At 44.1% G+C, this 25277-nt stretch overlaps 1 protein-coding gene across 8 annotated transcripts in view; it reads right to left on the reverse strand.

The window, feature by feature from the left end:
* Nucleotides 1-25277, reverse strand: part of marchf8 (membrane-associated ring finger (C3HC4) 8) — a 53665-nt gene that overhangs the window by 7544 nt on the left and 20844 nt on the right. For 4 of the 8 annotated variants that reach the window (XM_037465280.2, XM_037465274.2, XM_037465276.2 and 1 more), the window contains 2 exons: nucleotides 6073-6123; nucleotides 2661-2740 (listed from right to left, as the gene is read on the reverse strand). In XM_037465280.2, the coding sequence (XP_037321177.1) occupies nucleotides 2661-2740; nucleotides 6073-6123 (131 nt within the window). Of the gene's footprint in view, nucleotides 1-1438; nucleotides 2342-2660; nucleotides 2741-6072; nucleotides 6127-11920; nucleotides 12594-25277 lie in introns of those variants that run through there. The other 4 variants (XM_062566480.1, XM_062566479.1, XM_037465281.2 and 1 more) reach the window with 4 other exon arrangements.

Genomic DNA, 25277 nt, shown 5'->3' on the forward strand with positions numbered 1-25277 from the left:
AGGCCGGGAAAAAGTTGATTTCGAAGCCGTACATAAGCAATTCAGGATTGTAAAATATTTACAGAGTGCAGCTTTGGGAATATTGAAGAGGGAGGAAATACATCAAGATACATACAGGGCATCTTTATAATAGGCAAATGTGTTTGTAACTTTATATTTCTCTACAATGTGACATATCCGATAAGGAGTAAGACTTCTGACGATAGCTAGCTTTTTTTTGATGACATTTTCAACAACAATTGAAGTGCTATTTGTTGGTTCAAAATCACCTCCCAAGCACGCACATGATTGCAGGTGAAGTCCCGCTCTGATCACACACCTCAAGCCACCCGACAGAGAGCATCCACAATGCCTTTTGCTTGTGTGTGTGAGTGAGTGCACCGGGACAACGAAGGCTATTTGAAGCCAATAATCTGTCTCCTGATCGCCGACCTGGTCACCTTGCCAATTCTAAGCTCAAGTTCCTCTTTCAGCCCATAGCTGAGTGCAGTGTAAGGCGTATAATGTGAACTGAAATACACGCACAGACAACGGCTGAGAGAAATAATAAATGACATTTCTTTGTTCCTAAGACTTAACCATCATCAATCCAGTAAAAAGCCACCAGGCAGAGTATTGACGGATAGATACTGTAACACGGAAGCTCTCTACGCGAGCTATCTAGAGCTCAAATTCTATTTCTTTGCCTTCTTTGTAACATCTGCGACCCAGCATGATCACTAAGGGCCACGCAGCCGTGACCTGGTCAGAAATGAAATATTATGCACAATCTGTCATTCCCAAAATAGACTGGCTCAGCCTATCAGATTGCACACAGACATGTGAAAAAGATGAGGCCCCCCGTATCAGACAGATGCCGGTTCAAAGTCTATTATCACGGCCAGTCTACTTCTGCTGCACAATTCCTGAGACAAACACACTTCATTCCCAAATATTATTGCATTTTTCTACCCTGACTTCTGCCTTTCTATCGCTCACTTAACGTCGCCCCCTGGTACGAACTCTACTGCAGAAATGTCATTTTATAGACTAAATCAATCACCAGTTCTCACAGCCGAGGACACGTTAACGCCTCATCGATCCAGCAACAGACAAAAAACAGCACTGCACAAAACCTGACACAGCCTTGAGGTAACTTTGAAGTGCAATGAAACGGCATAACATTTAATTAAGCTATATTTCTGTTCAAGACACATGAATCAGTGCAGTGTGTGCAGACTATGTGGCAGGCTCTCCTGAAGAACAGCTCTACTTCCATGCCATTTTGAGGACAAATGTTTCTGAAGTGCCAGGTATTTGCTAGGAGGTTGGACTCCTGGTTGAGGAGCGTAGACTACTCCACGGGGCTCTGGGGTTCACGGCTACCAACGGCACAGGGGCGGTCTAGCGAGTCACAGGGAGGGTGGGCGCGGATCATACCATCCAGACAGTCACCCACCTGCACCAGTCTCCAGAGAGTGAATAGGGTGAGAGTGGCGCTGTTTTCTCTGACAAAGGGGATGGGCAGCAGTCCAGGTCGACATCCTCATCCATAAAGCACAGGGGGGCAAAAAGAGGTCCGGTTCCGTCCCCTGGGGCCGTTTTAGGGGAGGCCGGCCAACCCGTTCTCATCGGAGCCGCACTGAGTCGGTCCTCCTCGAACACGTCGTCGTCTCCCAGTAGGTCCTCGACGTGGAACCCGGACTCGCTGCCTTCCAGCATGCCGCTGGAGGACTTGGTGATGTGGAGGTGTGACGCATAGCTGCCCAGCTCGGAGCACTGCAGGCTGGCCGAGGTAGAGGATCGAGAGAAGGGGAGGAGGAGACGGAGGATGTTGGCGCTCGGAGAGGGATGAGGGCGGAGAAGGCTGTTGGCGGGAGGAGGAGGAGGAGGAAGAGGGGTGATGACGGCAGGGGCAGATGGGAGATCACTAGCAGGGGGGGTCCCCAGCATGTATTTGCAGGCAGGGACAGGGTGGGGGTGGGTACATGTCGAGGAGGTCGGATCGGGGATCTGGCGCGTGGGCGCCGCGGCCAGCTCGCCGTTGGGCCGAGCGAGCTCGGGCTCCAGCTCTCCCTCGGAGCAGGTGCGGTCTATGAAGTGCAGCCCGCGACACAGACTGTCCACGCGTTGGCCCACGTCATTGAGCGACGCGGAGAACCTGAGCGCCCCGCTGGGGTGGATGTTGACGGAGGGCGGGCGTAGCAGGGAGAGCCAGTCCCGTTGCTTGGCGTGCTTGGAGGCTGGCAGGGCGTCTGTGCACAGAGTGGTGACCGACAGGCCTCCCGAACCGCGACAGGTTTTACCGTTTGAGTTCAACAGAACCACTGCGGTCTGCTTCTGACAGTCCTGAACCTGACAGCTTGGGGTGGACGTTTACGCCGCGTTTGTGCATTTATGAAACCGGATTGTGATTGGGGACAGTGGTACGGGACAGCAGGAGAAGGAATGAGAAAAAAAGAGAAATGGAAAAAAATATGCATTTGAAAACAAAAAAAGGAACATAAGGGGATAAAGGGTTCAAAGATTTTCAGCAAGTAACACACGCAACGAAGGCTACTTTACACACTGACCACGAGTAGAAAAGGGTAAAGGTCGCCCACAGAGCAGATCAAGAACAATGATACAGATTCAATGTTTTGTCGTCCCGTGTTCATATCAGGGAAATGAGGTGTTTGTACCTGCAGATGTCCTGGCTGGAGGGAGAAACCGACGTCCTGGAGAAACTGCAAGGAGCGTTGACTGAAGTCGGACTCCCCGCCTGAGGAACAAATCAAAGATATAACTATAAATAACTACGGCATTAATCAACAGAAGGGAACAGTCCTGTATGTGGTGAGGATCACCAGTGCCTCAATCTGATTGCTTTACAGAGATCAATTAGCTCTTGGAAGTTGTGGAACCAGGATAGTGCATCGCTTGTGAGATCTTGTGGATTCAAATTCATAATCAGAAAAATTTCGTTAACCAGCAGGATTAGTGTTTGGCCTGCTAACGTAAAGCCTTACAATTTGAATAAGAAACTAATTACCTATTGATTTAAATTCTAACTAAGAGGAAATGTATGGCCCATGGCCCGAAAACAAAATCAATAGAAAATTCAATATGCTTTTGCCCTTTGGTCGGATTCTCTGAACAGCATAGCTGCTCTTTTCTATTGTCCTTCTTTCAGAGTTTATAGAAGGTTGCTAATGTGTCCTTCAAATTTAGTTTATTTTTCTTATTCGAACATTCAAAGCTGCCGTTTTTGGCCTCTGGAATATAAGACGTCAAATAAGATACTTCTGAGAAGTGTGTTACAAAAAAAAAAAAAGATACGAGAAACAACACATCATTATAGCACCCAATCGCTATATTTAACAACATGCTAATTCAGCGCTTCACTTTAACACTGACTGAAAAAAAATAAAACGCATGTTGGGCAGAAGCATCATAGGAAAGCTTTAGACGCAGTAATTGGACGAAAAGTGGCCGATCAGGTTTATACTAATGACACTGGATGCTCCTTATTATATAATTTAACACATGTTCCAGGGCCGTGTTGCCTGTTAACCATTCATGTGGTCATCTTTGGGAGTGACGACTGACTGGATGACTCTCCAGACATCTGTTCTCTCAGAACTGCTTCTCTTATGACGAGGACCTTTGACGAGAAAACAACTGCCGGTGTTTAATGTAAAAACACAAACACTGCAGGCGCTGATGCCCCAAACACAGAGAAAAAAAGCTGTCACGTGTCCCCATTTTACTGAAACTCACATATATAAACTTTAATTTATCCACTCAATTGGCGTTTCATCTTTGGCTTTGATGTGGTAATTAGACATAATCCAGCCTCAAAACATTCTGTAATGAATCCTTGTTTATTGTGTGTTCAAACATTCATTAATAGAACTACAAGTTTCCTCCTCTTTTCCACTTTTCTTCCCTCCGTTATCACATCAGTCTTCACTCTTCTTTTAACATCTCATCTTGTAGCCACAGAGAACAATTCACTTTAAACTTTTGAGGAGACACGTTTCTCTGGAAACCCTAAAGTGCAAGATAGATATCAGTCACGTCTGTAGAGGTGTGTAGGTGTGTAGAGATCAGTTGATCAATTTATAAGTCATTCAACTCATAAGCAACGATGTGAGAAGATCTAAATGGGTGACAACCAGATGTTTGGACCACCAACAGCAGCCTACTGAGCAGCATGGTCACCATTTTGTGTCTTGATGAGGACTAATAGTTTAATGCCTTCCCGGAGTAAAGGAGGCATTGCACAGCTACCTGGCTCCAACGAGAGGAACAGCAACGACTAAGCCTCCTGACCTCGCCAAGTGGAAAATGTTCTCCTGCCAAATCACCGGGAAATCCTCAGGCTGCTAAGGCTTTCAGAGCAGCTTTTTATATTCTGCACTGGCCATTCCTTCATTTAACAAAAATGGTGATTATTTGCCCTCAAGTGAACCATTTTTCCACAAAGTTTTAGAAAAGGCTTTGAAAAAAAAAAAAGACACCTTCCAAATGCATGAAACAATGAACAAATACACAGCAGATGAGATTTTTTTGTGTTCGGCTACACGTAAACATTGATGTATGAAAGACCATATAATCCCCTGCGGAGTCCAGCTCACTGATAAACAGACATCACCACCTTTATAAAACAATTTACCCTCCGGCTAAATGCTGCAGCTTGTTTTTCTGTATTATCGCTCAGTCCTGCTGTGTGTCTAGGGCAGGTATTGCAGGAGTGGATTTTTTACTGAGTCACTCTGGATGAGGACAACGCTGTTCCATTAAAAAAAAAAAAAAAAAAAAAAAAACACCAACTCCTAACAAAGGAAACACAATTATTGGTATTCTACCATGTGATCAGTAGAAAAACTAGAACAGATGCTCTGACAGAATGAACAAATTCTTCAGATGTACAAACATACAAATCATCCAGACTGTATTGTTGCTAAGCTGGAGATGTTGGGAAATATTTGTCTGGGGCCAATGCAGTGTTTATTTATGTAGGGACGTATCTTTTTAAGTAGGTCAACGGTTGGGTGCAAGCGCATTCATTTTGGATTGAGTCTGACATAAGCCAGTGATTCAGCTTGAATCCATGCCATGCGAAGCAATGAGGGGTTTCTTTTGGTGTCTTTATTTTTTTACCCTGGCTGCAGCTCTATTGAAAATCAATAATTAAAGAAAAGAAACACGTTGAATGGACGTTAACTAGAACTATTGACAAATAGAGATGAGAAGAAATGAGTAATTAAATGTAAACTATTTAACACCAATTGAACTTAAAGATACATGAATGTAGAAAATGTAATAGATAAATGAAACAAGTATATTGAATTAATTGGATGACTTGGGATCATGATTGGGAAACATAAAACCTGTTGAGCAGCCACACGAGGACTCAATCTCTAAAGTCTACATTGTTTTCTTTTCAAGATGCATTTTTACCACATTCCTCCTCTGTCATCATAAGAAAGTGAATTATTATCAATAAATCATTACCAATTCTATGTGTCAGTTTGTATGCAGAGCTCATTTCTCATTGCACTAAGCCAGCTCTCTAGTCTGACACATTGTCTGAAGAAACTATTTTTAAGTTTCATCAAACCTGTGACTGGTTTATTTGTCACTTAGGTTTCAGAACTTCCATCTCCCTCGTGTATTAAACACTGCCCCACCACCCACCCAGTAATTATGTGACCTTGACGGCGGTTTGCACAAGAGAAGGGTTTATCCTTTAAGAAGCTCAGGTGAGCGAGGATTGAAACCTTGGAGTCAAATCCAGAGCAGGGTGCGTGTTCACCTGAGCGAGCGAAGAGAGAGAGAGGAAAGACGAGAGTCACAGAGAATCATCTCGTCTGACTGACGGCCAAAGTGAGCCGAGCTGCTCTCTGGAGGTTGATCCCAGGGGAAGCTCTGATTGAGGCGATGTGATTCTAGTGGTTCTAGAGGGGCAGGTCATCTATCAGCTACTCTCAGTCCACTGCGTGTCCGTCTGTCGGGTCAATCTCCGCCTTCCTACCCAGCTTCACCTCACCACCGCCGCCCTCCCGTCCTCCCTCTCCCCCCCCCCCCATTTGTATGTGCTTTGCTCACCTTTGATATATTGCTGGACCTGCTTGCAGAATGACCCAGAGGCTTCTCATTCTGTGAAAGGAAAGAGTGACAAGTCAAGAGGGTGCAAATTCAAAATGTCAGAAGTCGATACATGCTATTGAATCTGAACACGCATTTTTTTTTTCTGCGAAGACCAATCTGCATGTCGCTGAATGCTAACACTAGCATGCTAATATGCACCCGTGACAAATGCAAACATGTGGATGTTTAGCAGTAACAGCTAGTTTTCCCTGCTGCATAGCTCATGCAAGTGTGCAACCAAGCTAACATTTGCTAATTCACATCAAAGTGCAGCAGAAGTTGGCATTTGCAGGTATTTTGTTAAACTCAAATATTGGACAAATGTAATAGGATTACCAAAGTTCTAAAAGCAAAGCTACAATGCATCCTGGGAGGGGTCAGGGGAACATGAACGTCCTCTCAGTCAAATTAGCAGTTCTTACATTTCAGTTTAGACCACAGTGGTGGAACGACACACTACTGTTGATAACCCAAGGGCCAGGATGGTAACATAGACAAAATAAACAATTTCAAGCCGATTGAAGTAACAATTCTATGGCGTAAACATGGTAATATGAATGGAACAATCTGGTTACAGGCTATAGCAGGACTATGACGGGAGGATTCATGTTTGTGCATGGAGGAACACAGCAAAGCTACGTGTTTCTGCAGCTGAGCCCGAGTGGTTTTGCATCTTAAGTTAATCAAGTTTTTCTGGCGCAAGACTAAAAAGGAGCACAAGCCGATTGCATAACGCATCCGTCCAAACTCCCTATGAAATGGTGTCACAATGTTTGCATCATCATTACCCAGGAAACCAAACAAGCCACATCTGCACATTCACGTTTTGTTCTAAGGCCGTAAATGATCCTCAATTCACACTCCGTGTTCTCTGCTCCCATCCGACACAAACCGCCTCCAGGGTGTTGTACTGCATTCAGTGTTGCTGTTAAAGCTTTGGTGCGTTAATGATGATAAATCACTCATGGTTAAATAATGCAGAGTTCACACTGGCAGGGCTGTGGCGCTTTGGACATATCGGCTCTATACAGTAAATGTACATGGGAGAAGCATGGCCATATTAAACAGTTTGGGGAAAACAATGTAGTGCACACAGTAGATCTCACATGGTAGTAGTCGTATAAAAGGAATAATACATGACAGGGAGCATTCTGAGCTCCAAACAGCTAACATGGTGAAGGGATGACAGTAAACTCAACAGCACAAACAATGGCAGAAGTGAGACTTGGCAAACAGTGTTTATCGGAGAGGTAACCAGAGGGAAAGGCAAAACGTTTACATGTGCGAACATGAATCAACAAGTATCAACATGCATTAACATGCATTTAAAGCATGCGTCGCTGGACTGGCTGTGTTTGACAAGAAAATCAAAAATGATCAAATAAAGGTGGATATATTGTAGGTAGAGGTTATATTTTTCAATGATCAAGACCAAAACTTCTCAGGTTCACATTTGTTTTTCAGATGACCAAAACTTGGCCTGGATTTGGCTCCATACATTACTAACACCACCCTGTTGATCTTGATCTGTGATCCAATAAACTCTGTTAAAGAATGTTTTTCCTGTGTTTACTTCGTATAGTGTGGACCGCTGGTATACATAGTCTAGTGCTCAAATTTAAACCTTCTAAATGCATTACTCTTAAAGGAGTGAATATCAATTATAAGACTTGATTTATAGTTTTCCCCATTATTTATTCATTTAGTGAATTATCTTAGCGTTTATTAATAATTCTATTATTGTCGGTTCAGAGATTTCACTGCCTCAGAGCCAATCCTACCCTATTCCACAGAGTAAGATGTGGTGCTTTCGGACTGATTATTTCTGACGTTATTGAAAGCTTTTTATTAAATCTTTTTAGCCTGCAAAGAAAGAAATTGATTGTTGACAAAAGGCATTTTAACAGAAGTCTTGAAAAATGCCCCCATCTAATACAGTTTAAGGTGATAGTTGTGCTTTCACACATTAGTTCCTTGCTGAGCGGCCCAAATACTGACAGTTGTTGAATGTGGAAGTTCAGAATGTGGCATCAGTTGAAAAAGTGACTTTTAGAATCTAATGCTATAGATATCTGACATCGTAAAAAAGACTAAACTAAGACGGAGGATTCCAGTAAATGATAGACAGCGGTAATGAGTGGACGGTAATGAGTGGACTGTCGAAGGAATTCAATTAGTGAAATTAATGAACGGAGGTTTGCGCTTGTGTGTCTTTTCTTTCTCTGTAAATTCATTATATTCCCAAATGACCTTGGCAAGCTGCTTGATTCTGCATTCAAAAGAATTGCTGTACTTTCCTAGTTATTGCAGTTTAATGTCCACTAGCGTACCTACATCATCATCGACAGCTCAAAGTAAACATCTTTCTTCTTTTATACTATAGTACATGTCACATATGCTTTCCACTGAAAGGGTGCCTTTATTTCTATGAAAAACAACAAGCGATGTGTTTTGGTAGTATCTTCAAAAGGTTAAAAGAGACATCATACAACAGAAACCATAGAAATAAGGTTAGTCACAGCCTGTACTGCAGATGGATAAAATTGAGACAATTTACTGATTTCAGTGAAAAACAACAACGCGCATAAGAAGACAACCAGAAATACGTTGCCTCCCGTTCCACACCGTGACGCTTCAGATAAACAGACCTGAATCAGACAGGTGAGGGAATGCAGGTATGACAGGAGGCCCTGGGGCAGACGGCAAAAGGCAGTGGTTGAATGTCAACAGCTTTTCTGCAAATGAATGGCATCAGCATACCCCGATCTGCTTAGGGCTGGTCATTCTGCCAAATTCAAATCTAAAAACTAGGCCATCCTTTTTGTACATTTATTTTAGATACACAAGTTGCTGCAGACAGGCTGACTGAATTCTCCTCCACAGAGGAAACACATTCCTCCACATAGCCTGGGCTCCTAAGACAGATCTCTCTCAAGTCACGCAAGTCTAATGCTGGCAATGACAAGTAGAGGCCGTAAATATACTCCGAGAAATAAAGCTAAAAAGCAGAGAGATATAAGGAAACATTGCATTCCCAAGCTCCTCCCCCCTCACAGGTCACAGAAACGCATCCTTGCAGCAAAAGCAATATCAAACATCCCAGACAAAGACTCCCTTCTGGAAAGGAAGTTAGCCTTCATGTGGTCTCCAAGCTCTCCAAATGTCCATCCGGAGGAGTGGGCAGCTGAGCTTAACTGCGCACAGCAACAGCTACCATCGGAGCGCACGGCTGACCAGACTCCTGACCAGACCTAGAAGAAAGTGTGTATTGCAAAACAGAGATGTCTAGAACTTCAGCCTCGTTTGAGGGTGTATTCTTTGGACACGAGATGCATTAGCTCAACCGAATACAACCTGTACAATGTAAAACTGTGTCATCATGCAGAGTTAGACCCCAGCAGAGAAAAGCCCAGACTGTGTTTGCGTGTGAATAAGCATGTCTGTGCGTTCTCTGACGGGCAGGATGTGAGTGTGCGGTTTCCCCCACTTCTCCTGGTGGTTTATCAGTCCCTCATCTTGCTCATAATTACATCAGTGTGTTCAAACAGGATATGAAAGAAAAGAGACAATAACCATCAAATTCAGAGCAGGACCATGTGGACGTTGACCTACTCTGACTGTGCACCTAGTCGGTATTATAGATGCAATCCATCGGTATCGAGAGCTACAATAGGGACACAAAGGCAAAGACAAGTACCACAGTATCTGAATCACTCACACGAGTAAAAGTGCAAATGTGGGCGGGCCGGGTGGGTTATTTACTGCTCATCAGAGAGAGACTGTAGGCCAATAGCTGTAGAGAGAGCAAGGGATCCCAAACTATTTCTCACAAGCTGCACTTTGGGGTCAGGCCCCATCCCCATGACATGAGTCATTATCTATGAATGGTCTGAAAAAGTCAAGCCACAATAATTAGTTCAGGGCCGGGCCCTCTGAATGAGCTCGCTTATTAGTAAACCATCAGTTCCCTTGTGATATATATTCCTGCGACAGCAAACAGGCTACGAGGTCCCCTCAGCAAAGACGGGAGGAATGGGTGAATTAGTGAACAAGATTAATATTAAGTGACTGGTATAAAACAGCAATTCAGTAGTACTTCCTTTAAGAAGGGAGTCAAAGTGCCTAACGGTTTCTTTATAGCTAGCAGCAGCTGCTTAGAGAAGCACCCGCTGGGGATATGAACACCAGATCTGAAGTGTAACATTTGAAACAAGTTCCTCTTTTAAGAAAAATACATCCAGCATCCGGCCTGAATACCAACTGCATGAGTTCTCCTTACTCTGCAGCGTTCAATGTGCTTGGGGGGGTGGAGGGGGTTTAAACGCTAGCTCGCTGAAGAAAACAAGATGATGAAGAGAAAAACTACAAGCGTGGGAATGTTATAAAATAACCAACTTATGAGTTATAACACCGTGGCGGCGTAGGAGAACCGCAGCATCACACCAAACACTAAAGTCCTGCGTGCAACAAAGAAGCCTCTGCCACGCGGCCCTCTCTTGTCCAGCCTCATCTCATTCTGCCTTTCTTCCTTCCTCTTCCTCATTCATCACCAAACCCCCCCCCCGCCCCCGAGCCCCCAGCCTCCACCCCTCGCCAACAGGTCTTAAGCCCCTGCCATTACATGTGACCGACTGCATTAATCTCCCCCTCCCCCCAGCTGCAGATTTGACACAAAGCTCCATGATTTGGTGCACCAGCAGAGGATGCGATAGGCTAAGTGAAGACAGGAAATATATTCACGTCAGGTTACTCAGCCACCGAGGCCTTGTGGCGTTCCTTTGTGCACCTATTTGCAGCAATCACGCTTAACGGAGAAGACTCCTTTCCCTCTTTGGCCTGACACAACATCAGTGAAGTGGGAAGCCTGGCACACAGAGGAAAAGGAAAGCAGCTGAGGATGACGGAGCAGGGGGGGGGGGGGGGGGGGGGGAGAGAGATGGTGTCACTGAGTTCACGTGTGCTGAATCAGACCAGATATGGCATTTCACAATATCCATTACTCAAGCAATGTATGTGAGAGCACACAGATCGCTATCAGATCATTGAAAAAACAACAACAATATGCAACCATGTTTGAGCTAAGTCATTGCAACAATGCTCATGGGGCATTCAAGTCGTACATACAGTATTTCGATGCACCCCCACGCATCCTGAACAAAGGGCAGAGGCAACAAAGAAAGTGGGTCAACCTTACACACCGTAGAGGTGGCAGATGCTCCTCTGAACTGCACAAGCAAACACGTGCCGTACCGTCATGCACGAACCAGGCACGCGCACAGACTGAACCCCGTATGTAGTTATTTTTTTTACAGAGTCCTCGATGGATGGCTCTGAACAAACCAAAACACATGCATGATATGAAAGCAGAGAATACAACAACCCGTGTGAACAGAGAAGTTCAGAACGTGCCTGCCGATCTGCTCTATTCATCCACTCCTTTATCCCAGTCACACACACACACACTAGATGGACATAACCACACATTCCTGGCAACTTGCTCATCTCTCGGCTACTGTGGTATTAGCGCCGGGCCACCAACACGGCGACAGAAGGCCTCGCCATAACAACCACTCAATGGAAACTAAAGCAAGTCCCCTTTCCTTTTGATGCACTAGTCTTTTTCGCCATAGACGCCTCATATTTCGGCCACGGATGTAGATACGAGGCGAAGTGTTGTCTGTAATGCAATGGACGTACAGTGTACACCCTGTAGCAATAAAAATAGCATCATCATCATCAACACAAATGACACCAGACAAAAACATACACGGCAGCGACACCATCAAGAACAAGTTATCATCTGTACCTTCATTTTCCAACAGGAATTCATGTCTCGATCCCGAAGTCCCCTCTCTGACACACACACACACAAACAAACACACACCCACACTCAGACAATGGTTCCTCGGGGAGGTTGCATGCCCCGTCTGTAAATCCTCGAGGTGAGACGAGCCGGAGAAAGAGAAAGAGAGCGAGAAGCCGCTGCAAATGCGGAAGTGGAGCAGCGGCGACAATGTCATCCGTCGCCGTGGCGACTGCAGCTACGGCACTGTGAGGTAACAAAGACAGACGGCGGAAAAGACAGGGGAGAGATGGCAGAGGGAGGGAGAACAAGCAGCTGCCCTACATTTTCTTCACATAAGCACAGGCACACAACACAGTGGCAGAGCTGCTGCTCCTTGTCCAGGCTTGTTTTCCCTCTCAGCTGCGCGCACACACACACTCACACACTCACACACACACACACACACACAGTCAATCCGGTACTGTAATCCCATTGGCCGAGCATCCACTTCCTCCAGCTGATCTTGGTGAGAGGTGGGGGAGGGGCGAACTGTTGTTGAATCATTCATGAGGGATGTGGTGTCCTTTAAATAGACTTCCATGCGCTCTTCCCACCGAGCTTAAGCTCAAAGCACCTCATTCTAACTGGACTCAAGCCTGTCCTGCAACTTCCACACATCGACCCACACAGATGCTTTCCACTGACTGTTTTGTGACCAGCAGTCAGACACAAAACCACTATCCTCGTCCACCAATCAGAGAGGCCGTTGCTGCTGGTTGCGCCAATCTCCGGCAGGCAGAGAGGGATGCAAGGTGGAGCAGAGAAGACGGAGAGGGATTTATTTCACACGTCCTCATCGCCGTTTTGAAGGGCGGAGTCATAATCACAGAGCAAAAATCACACAAATACTCCGACGCCCACTAACAAACACCCTAATGTAACGGTCTCCTACAGCTACAGGGCTTCAGAATGACGAGGATGCTGGTCTGCTCTGGAAGTAAGCGATAACGAGCAAGATGCTTCCAACTTGAGATGGGCAGGTTAAGGGAGGGCACAGCCCACCAGCAGGCCGCATACAGTCTTCACAGGAACATGAAGAATCCCTTGAATCCCCTTATCTTAAACATTTACCTATTGTGGACTATAAACACCGTTGTGTTTGATACACGTCACCAATTGTTGCAATATTTACCTCGTTGAAAGGGTTAGAACGGATTTAAAGCTTCATACCTTTGATGCTTACAACCTGGGGGCTTTTAGTAATGACTTCGATATAAAGGTTGTGTTATTGAGGCTTACGGTTCTCGGTCGACACACTGAGAGATCAGATCCCTCCCATCGCCTAATGAGCTGAGCAGCACTTTACTTCCATTGAGTAACACTGCTTAAAAGGCTTACAGTCTTACAGCATGTCCACTGGCACGGCTCGTGGACTTTGACCAGCTAACACGACAAAGGGATTTTACACTGTTATGCTTTACGGCATGCTTCTAATCCACTCATCTCAGATGAACATATTGTATTATTTATTCCCACTTTGGGACTTTTACAGCTATCTGACTTTTAAGATAACAATCTTACATAAATGAGGTCTAGCGTTGTGATCCCTCATTTCAGCTCAGAGGCCAGTCATGTGACACATAATGAGTGGGAGGTCTTCCTGCACAGGTTGACAGCAACACTCCGGGGTTTTTTAAATGTAAAACGAAGAAAAAAAAAGTGTCAAAGAAAACAGTGGTTTAACGGACGAATAGACCCGTCAGAAAAATATCAATCAAGTTTATAGCTGGACAACATAAAGCCAGAGACATGAGAGCTATAGATCTATATCTATATCCCACTTGGCGTGTAATTGGGGGGAGGACAGCCTTTTCCATTCATATTCAAATAGTCATTCTGATACATTGAAATTAAAAAACTAAACAAAAAAAACAATCAAAGCTTGTCCACGTTCTGCATGTTTCAATCAAATCTACCTCAAATTAGAGCATCAGATGAGGAAACCGATTGACGCAAATTAAGCAAGGGAGAGAAATCAAACAAACCCTTGAGAAACAATACGTTTATTCCTTGTTTAATATTCTGTAAAATGTTGAACAGCACAGAGATCCTAACCGTATGCAACGCTTTGATCTGGGGCTTTGAGTTTCATTTACATATCTGTAATGCAGCGGCGGATGGTTTCTGAGCCTCGTGTAGTCATGGTACATAATCTCCACACCAGAATACCAAGCACAAACATTAAGTGGGCCATCACTGCGGCAACACGTCCACAACACAACGCCACCCGCACAAAACAACAAGTGGCTGACTGAATCACATTTATTGATTCGCAGGCAGCTGCCCTCTTTTCTACAACTACTGGCTTAGTTATGAATCTCTCAATTTTGATACTCAATGGAGCACTATCTAGCTCAACCTGTGACAGCTCATGGAGATGAGGGGATAACTACTAAGAGACCCGTTTCCAGGATATACACCTTGAAAAGGCCTTTTCTGGCTAGTCAGCATAATTGAGGAGCGCGCCGCTCGTTTAATGTGTTTAACGCACTGATTTGGGAAGATGAAGCAAATGCAAATATAACTTAAGATGGATGGATGGGTAGGAGGTAATGGTTACAACGCTGAGTTTCAATTAAACCATTTTAAACTCATTGAAACTGAAGCATAGGAATCTACTAATACAACTCAGTGAGGAATTTATTTTAATAGATTACTGATTTGGCCCCATTTGGAGTGTAAAAACTCCTTTGGGCACTTTAAAAGTTTATTATATATATATTTTTGTTTATAGTGGGCTCACATGATGTACCTTGCAAATTCAGTATTATTTCAGCATGGGAGGAGATCTGGATGCAAGGGAAGTTGAGCCTGGCCATCATGGCATCAACACTGGTCATGATGAAAAATATCTATCATTTGTTCTGCATAAAAATTAACATCTCCAATAAAAATAAGCTTGAAATACATGTCAATTCAGTTATTCAGTTCAGCACAGGTTAAAGTATATCTTAATGTTAAAGGTCTAGGTATTGGTTGTCCCTTAATTCCTAGAAGTCCAATTTGTCCACCTGGAGGACAATCTGAACGCAGTGTCCTTCCCCCAGAGTGCAATCTGCAAACGTCAGTCGTGGTGTTGAGTCCCTTCAGTGTTTTTTATGGCTGTCGACTTGCTCTGCATCACTAATGAGGCACTGACTGTTAGGGCACGCCGCATTACACAGTACTTAAAAGTAACGTGGTGATATACGGGGTCAGTCATGTCTGTACAATGCAACAGAGTATAGGCGCTATGTGACTGAACTGAAATATCTGAAAAATAATACTGAAACGTGTCAGACTCTGAACCAGGGCACACTAGACCCCCCTTTTACAGTCGTTATCTAATTAAATGCTACAAGCAGCAGGTCTGGTTGTCACGCGTTAATAAATCCTTTGCAACGCACACACGTGGTGTCCAAGAGGAGCTGAGCAAGTCTCTTTATCTAGACGCATGTTTACTGAAGCGCGACAGTACAGATGACATTAAAGACCTTCTCTGGCCTTTAGAGGAGCCGCACTGTGACCCAGAGCACATATGGACCGGTAAAGCACCACAAACTGCCGGTCCATGGTGCACACGCTGATCTTTGGGCTCTTTAATGGTTTCCTGTCGTAGAGGCGAGGTCCTGTCTGATGTTTGTTATCTAACGTGCAGCAACGTGCCCCCCCCTCCCCCCCCCAACACACAGGCGCACGCTTCCCCTTTTTTCAACGTCTGCCTGCAACTGGGTTTATCAGTAATGGAGGAAAAAAGCATCTGCAGCGCAGCCCCCCCCCCCCGTCGACTGAAGCATTGACTCTATCAGGCTCCACATCAGCACCTGAGGCCTAATGATAACCTTCTGAATTAGATTAGAGTTTCAACAGTGCATTATGTCCAATGAGGAGCATCGGACGTTAGCAGAAACCCGCGACAGAGGTAAAGCCTGCGCAAGGCTCACAGTAGCTTGGATCAATGAATGCTAAATACTTCCCAGGCTGCAGGAGAGGGCTAATAGGCAATTAAAATTGCACCATGACAGTGTGTTTAATTAATACAAGAAAAAAAAAAAAAAAAAAAAGATATGTCGATCTGATGCAGACAGCAGCAGAGGCACAACATATGATCAACTCTCCACCTGGCTGATGTCTCTGGCATCAGACGGGCCAACCACAGCATAGATCAACAGAGAAGGGCACGTATTTGATTGGATAGTTGAACAAATATCTCGGTCCTATAAACATCTGCGGCATGATAAAGATAATCACTTTTCCTACTATTTAAAAAAATAAAAGACAGTAGCTGTTTCATGTCTCCGTCTTTTAGTTCTTTCTCAGCCTTTGCAGGAAAGAAGAATGGAAGAAGAAAGGCTTTCTGAAAATTACTTTTGCATGCAGCAATCTCTTCAAAAATGTTTTACATTTCTCATTGATGCTGAACCGTATACATTTGCATCACTAAAAAGGAATGACCTCAGTGTTCACATGTAGTAAAAAAAAAAATAACATTTAAAAATGCATTGAATTTCAACAGTCATCACCTGCTGGTGGCCCATAATTTACCCTGGACAGGTGAAGTCTGCATTGAAAATATTTGGTGTATTTCTAATCCAGTCACACTCTCAGAATACAATCATATTGTCTTCAACTACAGCTGCACTTCTCCTCCTGCAGGTCAAAGATCTGATGAGGATTTGGGGGATTCTAAGTGGCTTCCTGGCACACAAACATGCTCAGGGTTATGAAAGCTCCATCATCCGAACCTTCCATCCCTGCCTTACCCAGAGCACACGACAGGTCAAGATAACCTCGGAGAGAATTAGCCCTATTGTGTAGACACAAGAGTGATATAATGTGGAAATGGCACATCTGAACAAGCTAAATAGAAACACAGCATGCACTTCCACACAGGAAGGCAGTATGAATAATCCCTAATAAGTGCTATTCTTACATACATACTCCTCAGAGGTTTGTTGTTTTGCAGATGAACTAAAAATCTAACAGAAAAGCGATAAGACTACATTCCTTTTCTTTCCAACTCTGCTGGTTTGTAGCAGTAGACTTTGATGTTTTGTATCCCAGTGGGCTTCAATTCTATTCCTGCCTCTTCCCTACAGCTACATAAGTAAAGTAACCATTTAACCACTGATAAAATGATTGAGCAATGAATATGTTGCCAGCCCAACTACTCCAATGGCCATCTAAAAAAAAGCCCGGCCTCATTTAACTGCTAGATTAATACGGTGCAGAGTAGCTGCAGAAATGTACATTTCAAAGACTATTCATCTTACATGCCTCATGGCTGCAATCAAGTGAAAAGGTAGATTTGCATTTTAAATGTCTGACAATTATCAAAAGGTTAGAAGGTGCAAGCAGGCAGCTAAAAGATTGGAGAAAAAGCTAAAAGTGCCATTACAGCTTCCTGTTACAACTTCCTCCACAACATGTTTGATTAAAGTTCACAAGGTTTGAGGAGGAAACTAAGCTCTCTTGAAGTTGTTCCACAGACACGTACAACCTGTTGTGCTGGTTTGGAGGCACCGGAGCGAGTGTTGTGGTGGTTAGACGCCAGTTCCTGGTTCACAACTCCCGAGGGCAAGAAGGGACAGGCCGCTGCTCGAGGCTCATACACCGTTGGCTCTGCTGCCCTCTGCTGACCTGGTCCTCTACATACCCTCAACTCAACAACTACACTTCTATTGCAGAAAAGGAGGCTTTATTTAACCAGATCCATTATTTACTGATACTCCCTTTTAATGAAAGGCTCATGACAATTGAGAAAATGGATTATACGTTAAGGTTATTAGTTTATGGATAGTTTGAGTTCATAAATATCCTTCTATATGTAATATTATATTAATGAACTGAAAGTAGAGCAATTCAAATGGAGTTTCCATTATACCTCAAATTAATGAAATGTTCAAGTGTGTTGACAAAAAGTAGAAATTAAATGAATTAAAACATGTTCAACAGTAAAATGCAATGACTAGTGCACTACTATTCAAGCAATTCAACAGTTTTTGGTGACTCTTGCAGACTTCTTTACAAGAATCGGGAAATGCAAATGTCAACTTTTCAGTGACCTTTCGTCCCCAGTAAAAACAAAAACCTCTACTTCACTCTGAACTCCTCAGCTGCAGTCTCAAACGTCCAAAAAACGCAATCCAGGTGACATCAGCTCTCTCTGAACTGAAGCCCGACGCACCAACATGTGTGTGAGCCCTTTTTTTTCACCTCCATTTGGCCGAAGCTCTCGCAGCGTCCGTCAGGATCGTTCCAGGCCACACGACACAGCTGTGAGGGTCTCACAATGAGACCGCAGCCAGGCGTTTGGACTCGCTTCAGGTCTTTTTTTTTTGGACAACAAAAGACAATGGTGAGATGGTGGATGAGAGGGACCAAAGCCTAATTCAAACCCCCGATGTGATTTGGCGAAACTCCCCGTCTGCCCCTGGAGGATTGGTTCACCCTCCAGAAAAGCCTCCGTGACCACTGAAGCTCACATTAAGTAGAGCCAAGGAATTACACGCAGCGCTGAGTGCAGCAAGTCCGTCTCGGTGAAAGATAACTGCTCGGAATAACAAACCAATTATAAACTAAGGCCTCGTATTGTCCAAGATGATCCATCTCACCTCTGGGTGAGGAGGAGGAGAGCGACAGATCGAGAGAAAGGGGAGGAAGGTGTGCAGAGATACGGGCCACATCATTAAAGCCCGTCTTTTAAAGAGATAAGCATTGAGTCAAAATCCAACGGCTCCCACCTAGTCCGCCAAGCCTCCTTTCATTCTTCCTTTTTATCTTCCACTGCTGCCATTTCCCATCCTCTTCTGCATGCTTTCTCTCTACATCATCTCATCTGCATTTTCTACAGACTCAATTTACACATTCCTCGTTCCACCCGGTGAATATTTGTCTGGTCGGTTCCCTGGTCTGTGAGCAGTTTTAAAGCATACATCATTGTAAAGAGCACCGTTTCCACATGAAGAGACTGGAACCCGCTCTCAACAAAAGGAGGGAGCAGATGTTGATATTTTCCTGATGACATCTTTAGGCTTTTTACAGCACACTGGAGCCCTTCCAACAGGTTCAGCAAACCTTCCTCACAGAGTACAGAGCCTTGTGAACTGCTTGTGCTTCATCGCCGCACAGAGTCAGTGTTATAGACAGAAGTTCCTTCACTGGGAAACGCTCTGCTCCAAGCGCAAAAAACAAAAGCATTATTCACATTTCCCAGAAGAATAACTGTGGTGACTATGTCATAACTGCACTTGGATAACCACGGCCGTGTTGCATATTTCAGGGACATAAGCGGGTATTTAGAAGTTGTGAAAGATGGCCGAGAGAAAAGATGTCAAGCAGCTTGGAAAGATATCAAATGTCTTCAGGACAAGCCAGATAACATTTTTTTATTGAGGCGGCATCTTTTACATTCTCCTCATTTGTACCAACTGCCACTTTTCAGCAGCTAGAGTTTCAGCTGTTTGTTCTGCGGAGTAATCCAGCTCCCTGGGAGACCAACGGGCCATTAGCTTCATACTCAGTCAGACCACTTTGAGTGGTCAGCAGCAGCAGCAGCAGCAGCAAGGCATCAGATCCCACAAGCCACTAATACTCCTTTGTGCTCGCTCAACTCTCTATCGCCACATATCTTTGCTTGCAGTTTCGGCTTTCAGTAACGTGGCTGCTTTCATTTCTATGTTGAATGACGCACACACACACACACACACACACACTGTGAGCAACAGGTCTGCTGCCAATCCAGAAGAAAAACTCCTTTCCACCTGCACAGATTCGCACACTTCCTGCAGTCATCCTTAAACAGTGACTCTGTTCACCGTCACAGAGGTAAACTGCCCTATTTATGAAATCACGCCAACATGCCATTTAAAGTAAGGACTGTACAAAAAGTCTTAAGCGTGCACTTAAGGCAGACAGAGTGCAAAACACAATCTGTTTTCAAGACTCGCTGCAAAAAATATTGCTCAACAGGCAACGCTTTAACAGATTCATAATGGGACGACGTCAGATTGAACAGACAAATGTGTTCTCCCATCCATTTTTTTCCCCTTTCAAGAAGCTGAGCAACACTGAGACAAGCAATGGCCGCATGTGCAGGTGTGTGGATAGCATTCCTGAACATTTAGAGCTAATATAAGCAGCTTGCTTCTCCATGTGAGCCTGAGAAACATTTTAGCTTGTTAACCTTGAACTGGACAATATTAAGCAGCACAGTCAGCCACATAAAAGCATATTGAAGGTTTTCTTGTGGTCTGGAGTCAAAAGGAGGAAAAAAAAAGCCCATAAAGTCTTTTGGAGGTCGTTTTCATGACTCATTCTCTCCGCCCCATTCAGTGCTCTTGTCTCAGTGGCCTGAGATGTCCACGTGTCATATGCACCACAATATATTAGCAAGCCGGAGGGCGGCCACAGGCCTGCAGGAGCAGAAAAGCCTGTTCGTGCATGCAAGCACACAAAAGAAGGCGGCTGATTGCCGTTGCCCCCCCGGCAGCCTGACTGCAGGTGACCGATGATGGAGTACCCGCCAGCGTCTTTATGCATGTTTGGAAAGTGCCGTGGGTTTAAATAAACACATCTATCAAAATGACGAAGGACTGACAGCCCCTGCATTTACAAATAGGCTTCACCTCGATTTCACAGAGACAACGGCTTTCTTATTCACATTACCCTAGGGAAAAAAAAGAAAGAAAGAAGACTTGAGATGGGGACATTGGTTTTGATGGCGGAGGATGTTCCTTTTAAAACACCGCTAAATAAAGCAAAGTGGCGAACCACAACGCTCCTGGATCACAAACCGGTTGACAGCTCTGACAGAGGCGAAGCAGAGGGATGTTTGGTTAAACAGCAGGCTTCTGCCTCTGCTGCTCCGGTTCCTGCCAACACAACTATTATTCAGTCTTCACTCCGTTGCTACAGCAACAACATGCTCCTCTTACGCACTGGCTTCCTTTAGGTTGTTAACTGAGTGTAACTGTGCTAATTTCCCCTTATCTTTTCTTTCTCCCACCTGGACCCTCACGCCGTGCTCGTTTTGGTTCGTTCTCTCCACACTCGCTCCCCTCTTGGCACCCGCTGGGTGCTCTGAGGAGCTCACTGAAAAGCCTCATCAGGTGGCCGGGCCCTGCTGCTGCATTCATGCATGCATGCATGCTTCCACCCACAGGTTGAGGAGAAGGAGAAGAGAAGCACGGATATGGTTGATATGGCATCAGGGCCTTCTCTTCATCGGTTAGTTTTACCATGGACTAGTCCAAGGTGCAATAATTGAAAAATCCTTTGACTTTTTGGGGTCCAAACATTAGTTTCAAACACATTTTGTGCCATACTAATTAAAGAGTAAAGCATTGAACTTGTCAGAAAGAAGTCTCACAAGACAAATGTTTTTCCACAAACTTACTGTCTGCCTCCAGAAAATGGATCATACGATTTGAAAATGAGCTTTGGGCTTCAAGGAGGCAGAAGTTTCCAAGCAACAAACATCTGGTATTCTACTCTGCCAATGGGAGCCCTTTGTGAATGTTGTCTTTCTTCATTCCTCTCAACATTACAAGAACAGACTGTCCCCCTCCTGTAAAGCAAAATACTACTCCGTGTACAAAAGACTACACACCATAAAGTTAGATACCATGCTGATGGATTTTTTCTCATCTGTCCATCGTTTGATTTAAAGACTTCAACATTTTGGAAAGAATGATTTAGGATGAAACCCTTTGCTCTTTAGCACCTCTAACAAGATTATACATAACTGATGTGAACGCAATGTAGTTACTAATTATGACAGATGAAGATCCCCACAGCAGATGTGCAATAAATATCGACATTTTTCTCTGCATGGTTTCCTTTCTGCCAGCTTACTCAAGGAAACTTGTGTATTCGGCACCTTGTCATACTGGTTTTGTTGAAAGAGTCTCAGTGTCACCCCTCAAATATCATAAACATATTGTGCAAATATAACCACTTTCATTTTCAATTAGAAAATAGTTTTGCAGATTTTAGCTGCACCAGAAAACGTGTGTAGACAGTTTTAATTTTTATTAAATTAATATTGTTATATTGACAATTGTCTAAAAATGGTCTTTTCTCTGCAGGTGTTGATTGTCCTCCTTCGGCTCTCCTGTCTACAGCATAAACAACTGGAGTAAATCAGTCTTGTTTCGTTCCCAAAGCCAAAATCAAAGCCAATGACTGGTTAGTGCGTTGTGCTATAAATGCTCTCAATAATACAAAAAAACTGAGGTTGATGGTTAAAATAGAGTCTTGAATAGTGGTGGCTATATTTGCAATCGGTAATAAAAACCATTCTGCCCATCCCTTTAATAGTGATCTCAGTTAGGTGTATGTGTGCCATGTTAAGTCAAGTGTGCTAACACGCTAACAAGCCAAGCTGAGGCTGATGGACCATTATGGATCACTAGTATTGCAGTTATTTAGTCATACAACTTGACAGTAATTGACAAAAATTTTTTGGTAAAATGAGGGTGTTTGATACAAAGTCAGAGGATCACCAGGTCACAAAGATCGACAGGTCTTTCCCCATCAAGAGGCCAGCTTCTAGTACCACCCATAGACTAGGTCTACAGCGCTTCCTTCCACAACGCCAGACTGCATTAGCGTTGGTTGGCTGAAGGGATGATCCCGCTGTGTGTGTCCAATAGCTCATGCTAACAGAATTAAAGTCTAAGCAGTCTTTCTGTAAGTGAGAGTGACTGAATCAACATCTGCAGCCGTTTGGCATCTGCCTCCCCAGACGGAAACAGGGAGGAGTTCACAGTGTCATCCCATGAGGGAACTCACAGGCGGAGAGATTAATTGTGCTAATCTTTCGCTGGATAACAGCAAGAGGATGATGGAGGAGGGAGGGGAGAAGTTGGAGAAAGACTTTTAAGGTGATGGGGATTGGACAAAAGTAAGATGCAGTGTTATTGTAAGAGACTAGTGTGTATTTGGGCCTAGATGTCCTCCTCTACTAGAAGAAAGTAATTCGTAATCATATCATTATCATCATATCTTCCTGGTGTCCGACTGTTCATCATCTTTCACTTAATGCGCAAGGGAGTTATTATGCGTGCTTGTGCACAGGCCATAAACCGGCTGGAACAGCACACAGTTGTGAGTCCTTTCAGAGTCGTTACACAGCCGGGGTTTTCCGCTGCATAAAACTAGCGTTCATCAAGCAGATATTGCGCGTCAGCCTCCAAAAGCAACAGCGGACAGGCTGCTGTGAGGGGGAACACCGTTCATCGGGAACGTGGATGTGGCCGCCGCCATTGATCCGGCCACAAGTGGCTGAACGTTTCGGGGCCCATTTGAGTTACAGAAGCCAAATCAGCATGTCTCAGTCTCACTTAAACAGTCTCCGCTGAATCAACTTTGTTTATCCCACAATCACTGGTACAACAGAGCTATTGAGTAATGAACCTTGTTTAACTGTGGGTAAGAATGTAATTGATTTCTTTAGATTCATTCTGGCAGCATTTTTGCAGTGTGCGTCAGGATAAACAAATTTCGGTGGGTTAACAGCTTAATAGCTTTACATCTGTCGGATTACAACAGAAGCACACGGTAAAGCGCGAGATTAGCCGTGTAAATGTGTTGAACAGAAGAAAACATCTGAAAGCTGCTCGTGAGCCTCCATATTTAATGATATAGGGTTCATGTCATGCTACGAAAGTTTGTCTATGGGTGTCATGGTGGAGGGTAGTCAAGTTAATTAGAAAAGCTTCTTCTCCCTAATCGATTGTAATTGCACATATGAAACTAAATGTGGCACAAAGCGTCTAAGCTGCCACAAGAAGGTAAGAAGTCCTTCCTTACAATCTCAAGGCCCTCAAAGGCTCGTTCACATTTGCTTTTTTTTAGCACTTTAACCTGAAGTGTCTGAGAATTTGCTAGGTTTTGTTAGGTAGTGAATTGAATATCTTTGGGTCCTGAGCTCCTGGTCTGCCCACACAAACGATACCTAGGTTTGGGCTTTAGGAACTTGTGATGTGCACTTTTACTATAGGTATTGGACTCGAATATATTCATTTCAAAAAGATCCCTTAAAAGCTAATAAAGCCCCATTGTCCACTGAAAAAAACCTGTTACCGTGGTGTTAATCAACTGAATACCAACTTTGCAAAGTGCACTGGAATATTATACTAGATTAACTGGTCATTAGTGAATGTACCGCAAAAGAATATTTTGTATTTGCATATTTAATTAATTCAGCAAAACAAACGGATCACATTGTCTGCTTCCAACTAGAGGCGACACCCTTATGTACTAAAGTCACACGGGTTAATACTTCTTTCCCTGATTTCAAGCCTAGTTTTGCCAGCCCCAAGGCCTTCTGGGTAATTATGTCCTTTTCATTTAAACGCCTCGGGGCACTGCGGTCTGGAAGAGAATGAGTTGGACTGTTTAGATGCAACAAATGTTTGGAAAAGGTTTCTCCACCTCAGGGCCCAGAAACATTTTTCAACATTCGAAACCCTTTTAATCCAATTTTTTTCTAGATTCAGTGGCATTGGGTGTAAACGCACTGCACCAACAAAGAACGCTTGTCCAAGTGAACTACTTACGTCACTATAGTGGAAGCGCTTTAAAGCGGGCCAATGGATGCGGTAAGAGTTTATGCCGCGGCGGTCAGTGTCTGATGAAGCCGGGCCAAGATGCCTAGGAGCTGTGCCGCCATTATAACCGTCCTTGGACCCTAACACGCGCTAATTGAAGGACATAAGCTTCCAGCGCTTTCATAAAAAATACATGCAGGATCAAAAAGGGCGGGTATCAAGTATCACAGTGTGCAGTGCGTGCACAGACATACTGCTAAATATAATATCAGCTGAGCGAGGTCATGCGTGCTGGTGTTAATACATGCGTTTGTGGGGAAATGAAAGCTACAGCTGTGTCCACTGAAACGTGGTTGTATTTTTTAACCTTGCTCAGAGTACAAAAACCCACACCTTACATGTCAATTACTCATGCAGAATTATCACGGCTCCTTTAATCAAAAACTAAAAAAAAACGTACATTGTCAAAATTACTACTTGCCAATGCTGAAAAGGAAACTTTTCTCCTCCCCCCCCCCACAACGGTCTTTTAAGCGTTTTTTTTAGCCTCAATTTAGCCACAGGAGTTCTGAAGTGCAGGACCCACAATGCAAAGGCAAAGTGCCACCAAGTACACACCCAAAGAGGACTTGAGGGGACGCGAGGAGAGCGGCAGGTAACGGGCTAGCAACAGTTAAAGATGTGTTGATCTCTAAAAAGGAGAAACTGACCGACTCTGAATTCTAAGTAGAAAGTTCTGTTTTTTTCTTGTTTTTTTCCTTGAGGCGCTGAAAGACCAGTTGTGT

Source organism: Pungitius pungitius, chromosome 13 (assembly GCF_949316345.1).
Source record: "Pungitius pungitius chromosome 13, fPunPun2.1, whole genome shotgun sequence".
NCBI classification, from domain to species: Eukaryota; Metazoa; Chordata; class Actinopteri; order Perciformes; family Gasterosteidae; genus Pungitius; species Pungitius pungitius.